Genomic DNA, 17,520 nt, shown 5'->3' with positions numbered 1-17,520 from the left:
CTCCTTGTAAACTCTCCCTTTTGCCCTTTAATACCTTTCCAACATTGGTATCATTTCATAGGGATAATCGTTTTTGCCTTGATCATACTGTCTCAACTAAATACTACGTAGGATTTATTTCAACAAATCCAGAAAATTAAAACAATAAGGAAATACTTAAAACTTTTGTAAGGAAGCTTATATAAGAATTTCAAATTACATCATATATTACTAAATAACACAACTTGATTTTATTATAGATAATAATAATGATGAACTAAAAAAAAAAAACATTGTGTTTCTCATAAAATTTAGCATGTGCAGGGGTTGGAAACCATTGGGCGGTTGATTTCAACAAGACAATAAGGTAGATTGGATAACCTCAAAACCTCATTTAATCTGTAAGGATAAAACTCAGCCTCTGCTTCATAATTTATATAAACTGTGTTACAGTCAGTGAAAGCAGTTATATCAGGAGTTATGAAAGCGCTGTCAGTGGACGAGGCCGAATCATCACTATCATCACCATCATCTTCTTGAGGTAGCATCTGTTGTAAGGGCAAAGATGATACTGTGGTGTTGGTTTGAACTGATGAGTGATCAATTACAGGCTGTTGGCGCACATATTTTGCTATTGAAACTATACTCTGTATATGCAACAAGAGTGTCATAAGCAGGAATTCCAAGGGATTTCATTTGTTTGGTAGTCAAATTGAGCAAAGTTATTGTATTATCATAGCTCAACACAATCTCATTGCTGTTCCACAGTACCATACTCCAAGTTGATGGCCATCCAGGCAGGCTGACATTGAGTACTTTGTTCCAAACACCGGTTGGACCATACCCCGAAAGAACCCAATTTTGCAGGCTTAAACCGCTCCCATTTTGATCAATAGAATACACACTAGGTTGGTTGGAGCCGTGATTCAAAAAGCCAGGTATTTGTACATCAGGAGGCAAAGGGGTCTCGACGAAAACCTCATCAACCATGTCGAATGAGAGAAGAGAGTCTCTTCTCGTTTGCGCGGGATAAACATAGCTGTGATCCAATATCCAATTATACATACGACCATTACAGGAAGACTTGTCCCTCACACTCATTTCTGGATCAAATTGAACATTGTCATAAGCATGATGGAGGCGCCTCCAAGAATTAGTAGATCAAAGCCAGTGCAAGTCCAATCATACAGACCAACTACCTTGTAATCATCGGTAACACAGTCGAAGCCAAAGCCATAAAAACAGCAACTAACAGAATTGTTGCTGTCATCGAGCAAGGGAGCGAGTTTAAAGACTTCACGAGTAGCCGGGTTCCATAACAAAAGCACATAAGCAACATCAAAATGTCCTTTGAAAAGACTGATAAGGAAGAGGCCGTTACAGGGCCCCACAACCGAGATGTGTTTGATAATATCGCGATGATAGATTTGAAAGCGGAGGGGGTCATAGGGAACGGAAGGGCGGAATTTGAAGGCGGTTTCAAAATTAGGGTTCATTCGGTATTGCTGTGGTCGTTCTGGTTTTGAGATGAAAAAAGAGAGATGGAATAACCTAACATAAAAAGGGATAAAACAGACTTACGAGATGTTGAGTAATGTTTTGCAACAAATTCAGGGGATCGAATTAAGGACAACCAACAGAAGTAAATCGAAGCAGTGATTTTACGGGCAATCGACTTAGAATCTCAATCGAACAATCGTTTTTCAATTCAATTTCCGCCATTGAAACGTAACAAACAACAGACTCAATTGAGATGAGATGAGATGATTACCTGCAATTTCACAAACCTTGAGTTTCAAATGTTTATGTGTTGAAATTTAATGAATATGCAAAAAAGTAGGGCTAGCAATGGTTTTATATATGCTACGTACTTATTTTTTGAGAGGCGGATTACTAATTACTATGCAGGGAATCGATGTAGAGATGATAATAAAGGGCTGGGCGGGATAAGAAAAATTAGCCCAATTGGTTGGGCCGGGCCAAGTTTCAAGCCGATAATTGCTTGTCCAAACTCGTAAAATAGGCTGGCTGGGTTTGTTTTTTTTGGACAGGGCGAAAAAAAAATATATATAAAAATATTTTTTTTAAGCCCGCCGAAAAATAAAAAAATTCGGGGCAGAAAAATCTTTCCAAAGCCCGTCCAAATTCAAGTCGAGCTGAGTTTGATTAGCTCTAAATCGTTACCATTGACTTAATTATTTACCAATATAGAATATATGTATAAGTATGATTATTTAATATGTTGTTGGATTTGTCTCAATGTCTACTTTTATAAGTTTTTTTAAAAAAAAAAACAATTTTCACCAAAACTTAATTAAGGATATTGATTGTCAAGGTTGTACTTCGCTAGGTTGCACAAGAACGAGTACCGACACGGATACGGGTATGATACAGATACGAGACTCAAAATAAGGGATACGGGTACGGGATATTAAAATTCATATAATATATTTTAAAAAAAGAATTAACCATATATTTGTCATATTCCGTCCTCTTATTAGATCATACTATATATGAAGGCACTCATATTATTCAACAAGTACCTTATTTATCTTACTTAAATTTTCTTATTAAAAAAATGTTGAACAACTCATATAATAGTAGGATACAGTCCGAGACGTATTGTCGTGTGTCCCACGAGTATCGGTGTCTGACACGGTGTCCGACACGGACATGACATTTGGATGAGGTGTCCATGTAACTATTTCGACAAATGTGCAAACCCAAGCATACCATTTAAAAAAAAAAAAAAAAAAAAAAAAAAAAAAAGTATAAATTTTATTTATTTCTTTCCAGTCGAATTCCACTAATATTAAGAGGAAAGAAAAACTAAAAATTTATATATGAACTTTCTCCCACTTTCTTTTCTTTGAAATTTCATGTACTTAAGTACTACGTAATTTATTAACTTCCTTTCTTGTCTTTTTCACTCAAATCCCTTCAATCAAATTGTGCTTTAACCTGCTATAAGAAAAGTCAACAACTTGATTATTTTTTATTTGTATGAGAATATCCATTAGCATTAACATTTATACATGATTAATACAATACGATAAAATTGCTAAATCACCAATACAAATAAAGTCTTTACATTCAAACAATTAGAGCGAACCCCCACCTCTTTCCCACCGCCTCCACCGCTTTCTCCATTTCAACCCCCTGCTCGCCGGCGACAGGCGCTCTACTCCTAGCCGTCGCCGGCGAGTGTTATCCTTTCCTTTTTGTTTAGTTTTTTCTTTTATAGGGGTCTCTTGGTGAAGACAACAGGGGATTTGCAGAGCTGTTTGTTCGTTGTCCTCTTCGGTGGTTCTTCAATTGTGGTGTCTCGTCTAGTGTTCTGCTCAGCGAAACAAGGACCAAAGGCTATTCTTAACGCCGCCGTCGAAAGGAATTTGTTAATCCCGGCGGTAAAGGTAAAGTTAAGGTTAGGGTTTCCTTGCTTTTTCCAATCGGTATAGTGAGGTGGTTCTTGCGTTGGCCGTGACAGTTGGGCTTGGTGTAAGGTTAGTTTCTGCCGGTGAGGTTCAATTTGGTTCTCGTTGCTTTCCCCTTGGTCCACGAATTTCCTGATGTTCGTGTGCTTGTTTTCTTCGCTTTGGTTAGTTGTGATTAGTTTGTTGTTCTTAGTTTGTCTTCCTTCAATTATGTTGTCGTTGTGTATTTTGATGCTTTGGTTGTTGTTTTGTCATAATTCTCTTTCTCTGCGTGGTCATGAGTTAGAGTTTCATAGGGTTGTTCTGCGTATGGAGGTTATTGAACTGTGGTCGTGTTTCTTGGAGCCTTGTTGGTCGGTTTTAGGGGTTGTAAGGTTAGGCAATCCCTTGTTAGTTGGAGTGGTGGATCGTGTGGTTGCCTTTTCGGGGTCGGTCTTTGTTCCCCTGGTAGTTACAGTTTCTCGGGAGAAGGGGAGTTCTCAATCAGATGTTGGGGTTTTCTTCTCTAGGTGCATGAGTGGTTTTCCTGGTTTGATTTTCCCGGGGGTCAAGTTTCATATGCAGTTGGATAAGTTCCCCTGCATTTGGAGATTGCAGGGGAAGAGTGGTGTTGAGAGAAGCGGTTTGTTAACAGTCCTGGTTGCTTGGTTGTGGGATGATATAGGCATGCATACAATTGCAATCATCCCCTTGTTGTTTGTTTTGGTGATGACAAAGTCAGTCATTGCTGTAAATCAAAATCTTGAAGGAGGCTCCCCATCTTTAGTGTTTGGGGTAAGCAAAGTCCTCCGTTATCTTGCACTCTCTATTGGTAGGGTTGCAAGAAGAGAACCTGCATTGGAATGCATGGTTTCTCATGATAGAGTCGTTCAAATATATGACTCTACTGGGTTTGTTCCAAGACTCCTAGGATGCGGCTTTGCTTTTCGATCCCTAGGAGTGGAATGGTGTCAAGGGTCTTTTTCAAAGCAACAGGGTGCACTCGTTTTCCGATGCCAGTGCTACTTCCAGTTTTCTGCATTAAGGTTATTTGGTGTTTTCTGTCCATCTCGAATGTTATGGTTAATTCGGCATCTCTCGGTCCGCATTGAGGATGTGGTACGACTCTTTTGGTTGGCTAGGCTATGTAGTATTTGGGGTGCTGTGAATATTTTCTGGTACTCTGGTTCTCTTCGTATTTCCTCCTTTAGTCTTGGGCAGGCGCTCTATGATGATAGGTTTAGGTGTGTTGTCTTAGTATCTTTCCACAGGGTAGTTTTTGCAGTTGTTAGTGTTAGGTTGGTTTTTGCAGTTGTTAGTGTTAGGTTGTAATTATGCTTTTATTTATTTAATGAGTTGATCTTTGTCAAAAAAAAAAAAAATAAAGTCTTTACGTATGAAGAATATAAAAACCAACTTTTTTTATTACAACTGAAATAAACTTTGTAAAAATTTGCAATCTACCATTATATATGCAACCGCATTCAAATAGTAAAAAAGGTCGACGTGCAAATCATCATATCCCAACTCAGTAAAAAAAAGGTCAATGAGCAAATCATCGTATCCCAACTTTCTACAAGATAAGTATGTCTTTGAAAAAATTCTCTGCGTAAACTTATCCACTTGAAACCCTAAACTTCAATTTTTGCCTAAACCTAATCGTTTACTTGTATTGTTAGTGCCCACCTTGAAATTAAGTAGATCGACGGGCTAATTATTTTGTTTAAAAAAAATGATGGGCTGGTTTAATTTAGGGCCATTGCATGTCAAATAAATTACGCTCCGTTTGATAACCGATTTGAATGTAAAGTTTGAAAGAAAATCAATGTTGTTTTTGTTATGTGGTTAGTTGCACACTTTTCTACCGTTAAGTGGTGTTATCTACTACTCCGTAATAATTTAATTGAGATAAGTACAAACTAATGTAATGCATCATCATTTGAAAACTGAAACTATGAATATCACCCCACATGACTCAAAAGTAACAACTACCAGTATGACTCAAAACTCATAAAAACACAATCACATAAGGTAAGGATAGGGAAATTTGCTTCAGCCACTTTAATGTAGTACTTTATTTTTTTCCTTCCATACCTTGTGATTATTACTTGATTATAGAAAAATACACTCAAACTCATATATAACAGCTATGAATATGGTTGTTAACTTAAATCATTCATATTCACCAAATACGTAGTAATACAAATCATTCACAAGCATTGTTGCATTATTTTATCAACTATACTAAAGACTTCGCATCTTTAACTATACTAAAAGGAAAGTTATAATAACGTCCTTAAAAAGAATTGCCTATTATAATTTTCATAATCAATATGTAGAGCCACTAGAAACCTAATGCAAGGAATCGATGGAATCCGAGTTTTTAAAATGTCTAAAAAATTAAATTACATCTTCAAACTTAAAAAATACCAACAACAGTTTTATTAATCGTAGCTTAAAAAAACTATAAGAGTCTAGAGCCATCAAAATATAAAACTTTTACATGGGAATAATGTAAAAACCACGTGCTTTTTTATCAAAATTGGTATCAAACTTGTAGAAATTATCTTTACTGGTTACAATTGCAGTCAAAGTGGGATTCAAACAATAATAAAGCTCAATAAGCAAATCATCTCGTCCTAACTTTCTACAAGACATATACGGCTTTGGAATATTTTGTTGTGCATGAAAGTTTAATATGTCACACACCAGTCACCATGTATTTCATGTTGTTATTTGTTTAAAAAAAAAATTGTTACTAGGAGGAAAATCTGTAATCAATAATGTACATGTATGTTAGATTAGTTAAAAAATTGTGTGTTATGTGTAGGGGAAACAGATTTAAAAACTAAAATAAAATACTTAGCATACATAATTAAATTTATATATGTACGTGCAATATATATATATATATATAGGGAGAGGCTCATGTGAGAACACCTCTCTTATGTGAGAAAACTTTATATGTGAGAACACATCTATGTTCTAATATATTAAGGTAGATGTTCTGAAAATAAATTAAACCCATCATCTTCAACCTCAACATTCTCTCTCCTCTCCTCACCAACACTATCCAATCTCTAGTTCCTCCACCACCACCACCGCTTGTTCCATAGCCTTTATGCCGTCACCTCCACCACCATCACTCTTTCTCTTCCCTCCGACATCATGACCAACACTCTCTCTCCTCTCCACGACGACCACCATTACCATATGCTCAAGAATTTCCATGTGTTTTGTATCAACTTTTGAACAATTGTAGTCAAGAATTCAAGTTGTGAAGCTTAATCAAAGGTAAACCAAGCTTAATTGAAAGTTTAACATGTGAAATCAAAATTTTTTCATCCAAATCAATCAAATTGGGCAAATTATAGAGTTAAAAATTTCAAGGAATTTTAATTGAATATAAGAAACTAAACAACAATTCATATATTTTTGTTACCTTGGAAATCAAGAATAAACTGATTTCGAATCAATTCGTTGTAAAAGTCGAATTTCAATTCATGTTCTATATTAACGAATTGTGTTCTAAAAGTTTAAGTATGTTCTAAAAACTGTTACATATGTTCTAAAATATGTTGCATATGTTCTAAAAAGTATTGCATACATGTTCAGATTTGTTTTTTAGTTCAAGGTCTTAAAATTTGAGTATCATGTTCCAATTAAAACTATATTTTGAAAAACTAACTTTATTCTTCTAAGAAGTATTACATAAGTTAAGAATCATTGAGTGTAGACTCTAAATTTCCAGGCATTTTGTTCAAATGCTATGCTACAGAAAGTTAAGTATGGTGTTCTAAATATTTACTCACATGTTCTGATTCTTAAATCAGATGTTTTAATTATTACTCACATAGATGTTCTAAACTATTACTCATATGTTCTAAATTTTAATTTGAGACACATGTTTTAAATTTTTACTCGTATGTTCTAAATTTTTACTCACATGTTCTAAATTTAAAATCAGTTCTCATATAAGTATGAATTCTCACATATGAGTCTATTCTCACCGGATCCCTCCCCTATATATATATATATATATATATATATATATATATATATATATATATATATATATATATATATATATATATATATATATTACGAAGTATATATATATTATATAATATATAATATATTATAATATTTTTTTTAAAAAAAAAGTTTATCAGGGAAAGTTTTTGTATAAAAGTTTTATTTTAATAATTTAGAATGATAAATTCGTCTACATATAATTAAAAATTTGTTTGAATTTATTTAAATATATTTGTTGAAAAGCTTTCTCCTTCGCTAAATATAAAATAAATATTTCTATTTGATTCCACAACTTCTTTTAATTATCCGAATCTTTATACACACAATTTTTAACTAGTACATGGCCCGTGCGATGCTCTAGGTTGCTAGTTTAATGTAGTACTACTTGATTTTTTTTTTTTCCTTCCATTCCCTGTGATTATTACTTGATGTTAGAAATATATACTCAAACTCACATAAACAGCGAGGATGGTTGTTTAAATTAAATCATTTATATTCACCAAATAATACAAACCATTCACAAAAATTGTTGCATTGTTTTATGCAATATACTGAATACTTCGCATCTTTAACTATACTAAAAGGAAAGTCACAATAATGTCCTTTAATGAATTGCCTATTAGATACATTAATCACTCAAATTTGTCAAGATCACGGATAATGAGATAATAGTAATAAAAGCTAGATAAATAGACACAACATCCATTATTAAACTAATATAAAATACTTGGCAAAATCAAGTCGGGATTTACAGTATGATAAATATGGAAAGTCCGTTTAAAATAAGTAAACTTGTTAAACCAAAAACATGTACTATGCTTTCGCCACTCGTAATTCCAAAACCCAAACGACTATCCTGGCAATTAGTAATTCGAAATACTTGGCCAGTAGAACTCTAATTCTATTTGAAGGTTCACTACATCGCTTAATCTTAGTTGGAAGTTCACGTCACAATATTGTAGCCGTGCATCATCAGGGAAGTTCTTATTGCTAGGATTATTGGAATTCAGCCAAAGGTCGTACGTCGATGGTTATTATTATTTCGATATCTATGTTTGAACCGTAAGCTGTGTTCACTTTACAGAAATTAACACCGTACGTTAGTGCTAAGACATAGTTCCAAATCGGAAGAAAAGGAATAGAATGAGAAAATAAAAGAGAAGAATTGAAAAACACTAACATCAATAATACCTGTTCTTTAGAGCTGCCCTGCTCTGCTGAAAACTATTACAAATTATATAAAAAAAAACTATTTAAAATTAACAAATTACGTGAAGATGAACAAACAAAAGTTAGCATGTTAAACTATTAAAACAGTCCACGACCGTTATATTATATAGTACATAATATATAATATAATAGAATATAATTATTAAATTATAAGATTTTTAAACGTTTATAAAGATGTTTTTGTTATAATTTAGAATAATAAATTAGATTACATTCGATTTAAATTAAGTTTAAATTTTAAACCAACTTGCTGAAAACTTGTTCCGCCAAATAGATAGTTAAAACTTTCCATTAAGCTAATTTCACAACTTTTTTTAATTATGTGAATCTTTATATAAAAACTATTATAATTTTCTTTCTTATTATATTGACCTTTTTAAACCTTTAAATATAAGATTTGAAAATTAATAACACCATCAAGTTAATTTAGTTTTGTTGATTGATGCTTTGATTAGTTTAGTTGATCTTCATTTTTTATTGGTTCATGTTTTTAATTGTTTGTTTGGTTGAATGATGATGATTAGTGGGTAGATACTTTTGTTAAGATTTGGATAAAGCTTTATTGATTGATTATTGAAATTAATTTGGTGATTTAGGTTAATTGATTGCTGAGATTTAATTAATTGATTACTGGAGGTTTGTATGTTGTTTAGTTTAATAGGTATAGCTAACCTTTATGACTAAACTTGATAGCATATTGAGTATATTTGACATGGCCATCGATTTTATTATTGTTGATTTGACTTGATTTGTGATTTCTCCTTGTTTATCACTTGTAGAGGGAATCTTGTTTGATGGTTAGGAGATAACTCTTCAGTTCTTATTAATAGATCTTATCATTAGTCCTCACAACTGTTAATTAACTTGACCTTCCCCAAATTGTTGTATTTATCATGATTACAGTGGATCTCATTCTTTAGTGTTTAGTTTGTTTGATTCTTGATTTGGGTAGTTGAGTAGTGTTAAAATAGTCTTTCTACACCTTTGATTTTGACCTAGCTTAAGTGTTAATTGAAATCTCAACAAGTTAGTTTTTCCCTTCGTTTAAACAAATCAATTACCATCAAGAGAACAATAAACTTTGAGTGCCTCATGGTGTATTTAGCATTATAGGTACTAGGTAGTATCGGCCATTACCAATTTCCCATATGACATACGAATTCATATTTTTGTATTCTCATTGTAGATAATAAAGAAAAGTATTACACTCATTATAGATTATAGAAGATTTATTTTACACTCATGTAGATTAATATCATATCCGTTTTCAAAAGTTTAATTTCTTTAAACATCTTCATTTTCCTATTGTTTCATCATTCATGAAACTTATTTTTTTAATTCTATTCCATTATTTCATTAATTCCTTCCATTATCTTTTTCCTTTTCACAACATTTTGCCGTCACTCAACTATTTTTACAGCATTTTGTAACCTCCTAGAGGTTAGAGACAAGGCCAAATAGATTAGAATAATAAAATTTAAAATAAATCTGCTGCCACCAATGAATGCAGAAGAAGGGATGCTGAAAAATACAGTGAAAACAAACTGAGATATATGATACCGCTGTAGTTCCTTCACAGTTCACACCAATAAATATGTACACCTTATCTTTAGCATTCTTCTAATCTGAGGAGGGGAAAGAGGGGGTGGATCTACCAGATACATATATCTTGAAAAGTTCTGTTTATAAAAATCCTCAAAACACATATTCATTAAACAAGAGGTTCCAAAGATTACATCTTGGTGAAAAAAAACAAAGCAAAAGGTGAGCCAGTCGCAAATCGAGCTTCCTGAAAGTAAGTTGTACAATGCAAAAGGTAGGCATTCACTCTTTAAGATAGATACCCAGTAGGCAGTAGGAAATACACCAGTTTCAGCTTACAGAGGAGGGCATAATCAACCCGAAAAAAAAGAGCAAAAGAAGAAAAACCTCAACCCCTCTTAGTTACATAGCAATGCAACCATCAAATACAACAGGCCGTTCCTGAATAAAAGACCGGATTCAGCACTGTTAGTACGCAGAATCCCGAGAGCTAAAAGACCTGAGCTTACTCTAATCAACTGTACAGTCAAACTGAAAATACTAGCAAAAGGAGCTAATCAAAATCTGCTGATCAAGCATGGCCACTAACTTCAAAGGAGCTCTTACCCTCCTCCGTTCCTTTCTTCACTAGTGAAATCCATTGCCATTGCTATAGATGCTATTGAGGGTACCATTTATATGCTCAATATGTACTCCATTCGACAACCCCTTGTCATGATCCTTGCAATTGCCATTAAGGGAACCATGACTATATTCCGGATAATTACCATTAGCATGTGGCAGATCAACAACGTTTGCTAACCCATTTGCATGTTCTGGATAAATGCCATTTACAGACCCATTACCATGCTTTTGATGAATACCATTCATCGATCCATTAGCATACCCGGGATGAATGTCATTTAATGCACCATTAACTAAGACAGGCTCCTTATGTGTGCTTTTGTGTACTCCATTAACTAAGACAGGCTGCTTGCTAATAACATTCACTTGGTCCTTCTTGGACTTACAAGGCTGAGATCTCGTTGGCAGGTGACCATTGCACTTTGGACTTTGCAACATATTATGTACAATGTTAGGGTTGTCCAAAAAAGCACCCAACTGTCCAGTTGCTGCTGCTATCAAACCTATATGCAATCAGGTAAAAAAAAATGAGATCAACTGCACTTACAAAAATATTAGTTGACAAACCAACATCCATGAGATAACAACAACCAATAGAGCAAAGTACAGGGAGTGATACACCCATTTCTGAGAGGGGAAATTTGCCCATCCCCACTAATGGATGGTTTGAGAACGGAAATTTCATCACATAAACATTAGATAAATTTGCCCGTGAAAATAATTGTAAGAATAGCCCCAAAAAGCCAACTGTTTCCAAAAGAGACTGCAGCCAACAGCAGAATACACACCTACAAATAGAGGAGAAGGATTTCCTGGCCTTGATTTAAACTCAGGATGAAATTGAGCTCCAACAAAAAAGGGATGATCGGGTAGCTCAATAATCTGTTAACCACAAAGAATGTCAATAACAATATAAGAAAAAAGAATTATCAGACAGCTCCTACATAATATTTTCGAAACTGAAAACTAACCTCCATTCGCTGGCCGCTTTCATCCTTCCCGGTGAAAGACATGCCAAAACTCTCAAGCTGAGCAATCAAATCAGGGTTCACCTATAACATAAATTATAAGCATATCTAAATTAGTTTAAAATGTAAGCATCTACAATTGAGGTATGAAAGCACAACAATTGATTTTCCGCAACAAACAGGTGTAATCATTGCTCGTCAATTCCTCACCTCATATCTATGACGATGTCTCTCATCAATAAAGTCTGCATTGCCATATCTAAAATAAGAAGAAAAATATACATAAGCATTGTACAAGGCATTCATTTACTGTCCAACAAAAGAGGGCAGTTGCTATCTATATTCTTACAGCTTTGCACTCTTGCAGTCCTTGACCTGGAAGTATGTCCTCCTTGAACCGAGCCGCATAGTGGCACCCATATGAGTTTTTGATCCCTGTCATTTAATATCATTAGTCATATCCTCAACTTGAAGAGATAAGATGAACATATACAACAGCACCTGAATATAGACAATTATAACTATAATACACACCTCTGGCATGAATACAACAAAAGGATTCGGGGTTTTTTTGGTTTCTGAATCAAATTCCTCGCTGTTTGCATCTTGTACTCCAAGAACAGACCGAGCAAACTCAACTACAGCAAGCTGCATTCCCAGACAAATGCCAAGATAAGGAATATTATTTTCTCTGGCATACTTTGCAGCAAGAATTTTCCCTTCAACACCTCTATCACCAAATCCTCCAGGAACTAGAACACCATCTGCACCCTGAAATGCCAAAGTAACCAGGGATGTTAAAATTAAACACACAAAAATTTGATGCAGAAATGAGAAAATCAACTGAGATATTTTGTTACTTGACTAAAAAAAAGTACACAAGACCTTTGAAGATGCAAAAGAATTGAGCCTTTAAAAGTAATTATATGTAAACCATGTGGACGGCTTGCAAGAATTTTGTTATAACGAACACAGACAAGATCATGCCTATGTCGTTTACAAGCAAAATAATTTCCAAGTACAAGCAACCACAGATAAGGATATGGACACTGACCTTCAGCATATTCCATGCAACTTTGTAGCTTTCAGGATTCTGCAATGTTGAAAATTTACATCAATACAATTAAATGAAAATAAACAAGGGTAAGCAAAGCATGGAGAGGTTCAGGGGACAAAACAAAAAGACTAAAGCAATCATCATTACCTCCTCCTTGGTTGATTCTTCAAGGTCACTCGCAGGAACCCAATCAACAAGCAGTTTATGATGACATGCAACTGAGGCGTGCAAGAGAGCCTGTTCACAGCAAAATTCAACATGATCAATATCCTAATGCGATCCAGACTACCTAGACCCCACATATGATGTGGCTGCAGGATTTGCGACAAGCGAAAAAAGTATCAAGATAGACTTCGTAGAGCTACCCTTCTTAGTTCTCATTTCTACATACATATGCAAGTCAACTGCTACATGGGGGAAGATTTTTGAAGTGTGATGTATTAAAAATCAGCAAATAAAAGACATTAGTGTTTCGAAAAAGCATATTCTAAAATTGGGGAAAGAACTTTACAAGACGGTGCACAAAGACAATTATTCTTCATTGCATATGTCCATAATCTGCTTAGTTAAAGTCAAAACATGGATACTTTGCGGCTCTGAAGTGGCAAATAGATCCAAAAATGCAGAACCTATAAAATCTCAAAATTTTATCAACATGCATGTAAAAAGAGTCACAATTACCCACCCCAAAAGATATTCAAGAAATAAAGATGTAGGTTCCTCAATTACCTTTAGCACAGAGAGATAAGAATCTGAAAGTCCAGTGTACTTTCCAACCATGGCTATCCTCACCTAATGGATTGAGAAAAAAATCAAAAATGATTTGCGGCTAAATATGCTTTGTTAATACAAGACCAAATAGCTGAGAAAAAGTCAATCAGAACTTACAGGCTGCTGCAACATGCTACAAAGTTGAGCTCTCCGAGTCCATTCGTCTAGTACAGGCTCCTTTGCAACACTGCATAAAGGCAAGCAAAAGTCAGATGGGATGCAGAAAAATCAACCAGGAATTAGGCAAATGAGATACAATGGGTATAGAACAAACCCATTAAGGTTGAGCACTTTTAATATAGCTTCATGAGCCTTTTGATCCTGATGGAAATAAAAGGAAATCCACAAGCTCAACATGAGCAATATATTCAACAAAGTACAACAAGAAAATTTCTTTTCAATAGCAAAACAAAAAATACTTACTCTGAGAAGCAAAGGAATGTGCCAGATGTTGGGGACATCATACAGAGTTACAATATTTTCACCCTGAAAAGGACAAATTCAGGTGAGGTTCTAAGTCATATATCAATTACATAAGACCAAACAAATGCGATTAGATCATAAAAGGGATTCACTGTTAGAAGTACCGGAACATGGCAAAATTGTGAGAGCTTCGCCTTCACATTTTCATCAAGAGGCTGCACGGTAAAAATAAATGTTTAAGCCAAACATCACCACAGAGAAAGTGTATATGAGCATGACTGACATAGAGAAAGATATACCATTGTGCTACGACAAGCCAAAATATCTGCTGTTAAACCCAGGCCTCGCAGTCCCCGAACACTGTGCTGTGTTGGCTTTGTTTTCTGTCAGAAGCAAATACAGAATTTACATCAATTAATTTGAGCATGGACATGGCAAAAAAATCAAACCTCAAACAGGCAGTTCTTACAAACATAAATATTTAACACAAGGTATTTGATTGAATTACCTGTTCCCCAACAACATTCAGAACAGGTACCAAACTGACATGAATTAAGCAAAAGTTTCCAGAACCTGTTGAGAAGAAGTATTGAGTTAACTTTCTAACAAAGAAAGAGCAGTTTCAAGCATGCAACACTTCTAAGCAGACCTACCAACGCGATATGAGAATTGTCCAAGAGCCTCAATAAACGGCATAGACTCAATGTCCCCTGCACCATGAAAACACAATTTTCAGACCAATTATACACACAATGTTGAAATTTATGACAAACAACCTCATGGTATATATAGATGCCACACCTATAGTTCCACCCAATTCGATGACACAAACATCAGGAGGGCCTTCCTGTCCGTCTACCGGTGTATGCGCAACGCGTTCTATCCATGATTGAATTTCATCGGTAATGTGCGGGACGACCTAAAGATCACAAAGAATATAATTAAAACGACTGTGAAGGGTAAACAGTAGCAGTGGAAAGCCATGGATTAGAAAGGAAAAAGACCTGAACAGTTTTTCCCAAATAATCTCCCTTTCTCTCCTTGTTAATGACAGACTGTCACATATAGCAAAAACAAAATTCAATATCAATTGAAAAACATAGTCAAGTGGGTTACTCCATCCTTCAGAAGGAAGGATTGAGGGACAAGTTAGGTAACAGAAAAGGCAGTGTCGGTAATTAAGCTTGCCTGGTATATCTTCCCAGTTGTTATATTATTATCGCGTGTCAGCTTGATGTCTAAGAATCTCTCATAATTACCAAGATCTAGGTCCACCTGCAAAACAATTGAGCAAACAACATCAACCTCGATTCGTTCAGTACTATGAAGTATGAACGTTGATAGATCGTTAACCATTACACAGTCATGATCACTTGATCACATGTTAAGTAGAGAATCAATATCTTTCAGCTCAAACTCGAAATCATTGTATAAACAAAGCTCATGAAGGGAACAACAACTTGATTTACTTCGGCCCCACACCGATACTGGCAAGAACAAAGAGAAATCATTTTGCTGCTTAAAGAAGAAAAGCAAGCACATTTGATTTCACAAATATAAAGATTCTACTTCGCATTTCTTTCTCCCTTTTTGACTTCTAGGTATTTAGAGATAAAATTCCTAATGATATCCTAGGTTCCTTTTTTTCTTCTAATGAAAAAGAGCATAATCCAAATGCCAAAAACTAATTTCTTTTCCGTTCTTTTGCCTCACATTGAATCGATGTTTTGATGAACAAACAACAGGTTTAAGAATGGTTCGAACCCACAACTCGTCCGAGGTCAGTCTCAGTCTGCATGTTCCATCCTAGCTAAAAGGGAATACATTTCATGAAAGCTTTTAGGAAAAATAAGTATAGAAATCAACATCATTTTCTAAGATACCTATCCTTTCCAACAACCTACACTGCCGCCAAGACCAAACAAAAACTAAATCAAATTGCTAACAGTGAAAATGAAATTAAGTCAACATCAATAATGACTTCACTAAAGTTTTTTATATTCAAATCTTAAGAAATTGATTTCTAAACAAATTTGGATTTCTTAAACCTAAAATATGCAAATTAATAAATTAATATAATATGATTAGATAAAGTTTTTTGTTACCTCGCCTCCATCATCCAAAACAAACACTTCACCATGCTCAAAGGGTGACATAGTTCCTGCATCTGTATTCAGATAAGGATCTGCAACAACAAAATAAATCAATTAAACATACAAAAATACAAGAAAAAATCAAAAGGGGTAAAAAAAAAGTTCTGATTTTTATTGCATTTCAGGGTTTAATTCCATTATTCAACCCAATCAGACAGTAAAAACAATCTCACACATCAAACTCATTTCTGGGCAAAATGGTGCAATGTACATCAAAAACAAGAACAATCTAAATTATTATCTGGGAAACAAAAATCAACCAATTTATCACCCCCATAAACCCTTGAATTTCAACCTAATCCCCATTAATCCAAAACCCACATCATAAAAAATCTCAAAAAAATAATCAAAACCCAGAAAAATTAAAATGCAAATATAGCTAAATACCTATTTTAATGGAAGTAACACGAAGACCACAAGCTTTAAGGAGCACCCCAATACTACTAGCAGTAACCCCTTTTCCCAGTCCACTAACAACACCTCCTGTTACAAGAACATACTTCATCTTCTCCAAATTTTACTGCAAATTTCTTAAAATTTCTTGGTTTTTTTTTTCACAAAGTTTCTGGGTATTATCAGAAATTAAACTTCCCCTGTTTTCAGCCGTTTTCTTGTATATAAGATAATTAAAAATGGTGGAAAATGCACGTAATTTGTGAAATAGTAGTAATTGATAACAGAGGCAGTTGATGTTGCAAAGAGTATGAAGGGATTTGGTGAGTTTTAGAGAGAGAAAGTAGAGAGAGAAGTAGAGGCAGAATGGAAGATTAGCATTGTTGAGACTTGTGACGGCCCCTCTCCATATTTATATAACAACTACCTACAATTTTGAGGTTTTTTTTTTCCTTTTTTTTATTTCTTCGCTTTTTAAAAAAAAAAAAAAAAAATCTTTAGCAAAACCCTAGTCAATATTTTCCCTGTTTGTTTTTTTATTTAAAAAAAAAAAATTGGGAATTGTTAAATAGGCGCTCCTTTGCTTCCCGCCTCCTCCCATGCTTCCTCTCCTATTAAAAAAGGAGGAAATTTTAAGGAAACAACTCTATTAAACTATACTTTTAAGACTTTATTGTTGTGTTGTTACTATAGGTCTATAGTTGTAATACTACTCCACTACTCCGTAGTTATAACTCTTACAAGCCACAAGTGGGATCACATATTCATATGTTTTAATTTGTGCGTGTCTCTCAACTTGTTAGACTCGAACAGTCAAATACTCGATTTTCTCTACTTATTCAAATAATATTCATTAAGGGCTTGTTCACTTCAGCTTAATTTCAGTTCACTTCACTTTTTAATTTCTTTCTCTCATAAAATATTCATTTCAG

The 17,520-nt window shown here is 34.4% G+C and overlaps 2 protein-coding genes across 2 annotated transcripts; both read right to left on the bottom strand.

The window, feature by feature from the left end:
* Positions 1–313: 313 nt before the first annotated feature.
* On the bottom strand, positions 314–1,701 carry LOC145568246 (F-box/kelch-repeat protein At3g06240-like). The gene is given in 2 exon segments (XM_081627677.1): positions 314–1,160; positions 1,163–1,701. Coding segments are annotated over 2 exon segments (894 nt in total). The 5' UTR covers positions 1,476–1,701; the 3' UTR covers positions 314–579.
* An 8,644-nt stretch (positions 1,702–10,345) lies between these two features.
* LOC145567176 (uncharacterized) lies at positions 10,346–16,966 on the bottom strand. Its single transcript, XM_081626411.1, has 21 exons — positions 16,583–16,966; positions 16,148–16,227; positions 15,231–15,317; positions 15,047–15,097; positions 14,844–14,961; positions 14,696–14,752; positions 14,551–14,615; positions 14,342–14,425; positions 14,207–14,257; positions 14,043–14,105; positions 13,894–13,940; positions 13,737–13,806; positions 13,578–13,640; positions 12,996–13,085; positions 12,846–12,884; positions 12,326–12,562; positions 12,141–12,226; positions 12,002–12,050; positions 11,795–11,875; positions 11,612–11,705; positions 10,346–11,326 (listed from the first exon to the last, which is right to left on the bottom strand). Exons 1-21 carry the CDS (start codon positions 16,698–16,700, stop codon positions 10,827–10,829), a joined length of 2,130 nt encoding a protein of 709 aa, XP_081482537.1. The 5' UTR covers positions 16,701–16,966; the 3' UTR covers positions 10,346–10,826.
* Between the last annotated feature and the right edge of the window lie 554 nt (positions 16,967–17,520).

Source organism: Chenopodium album, chromosome 11 (assembly GCF_948465745.1).
Source record: "Chenopodium album chromosome 11, dcCheAlbu1.1, whole genome shotgun sequence".
Lineage (NCBI taxonomy): Eukaryota > Viridiplantae > Streptophyta > Magnoliopsida > Caryophyllales > Amaranthaceae > Chenopodium > Chenopodium album.
This window is presented reverse-complemented; position numbering and strand designations above follow the sequence as displayed.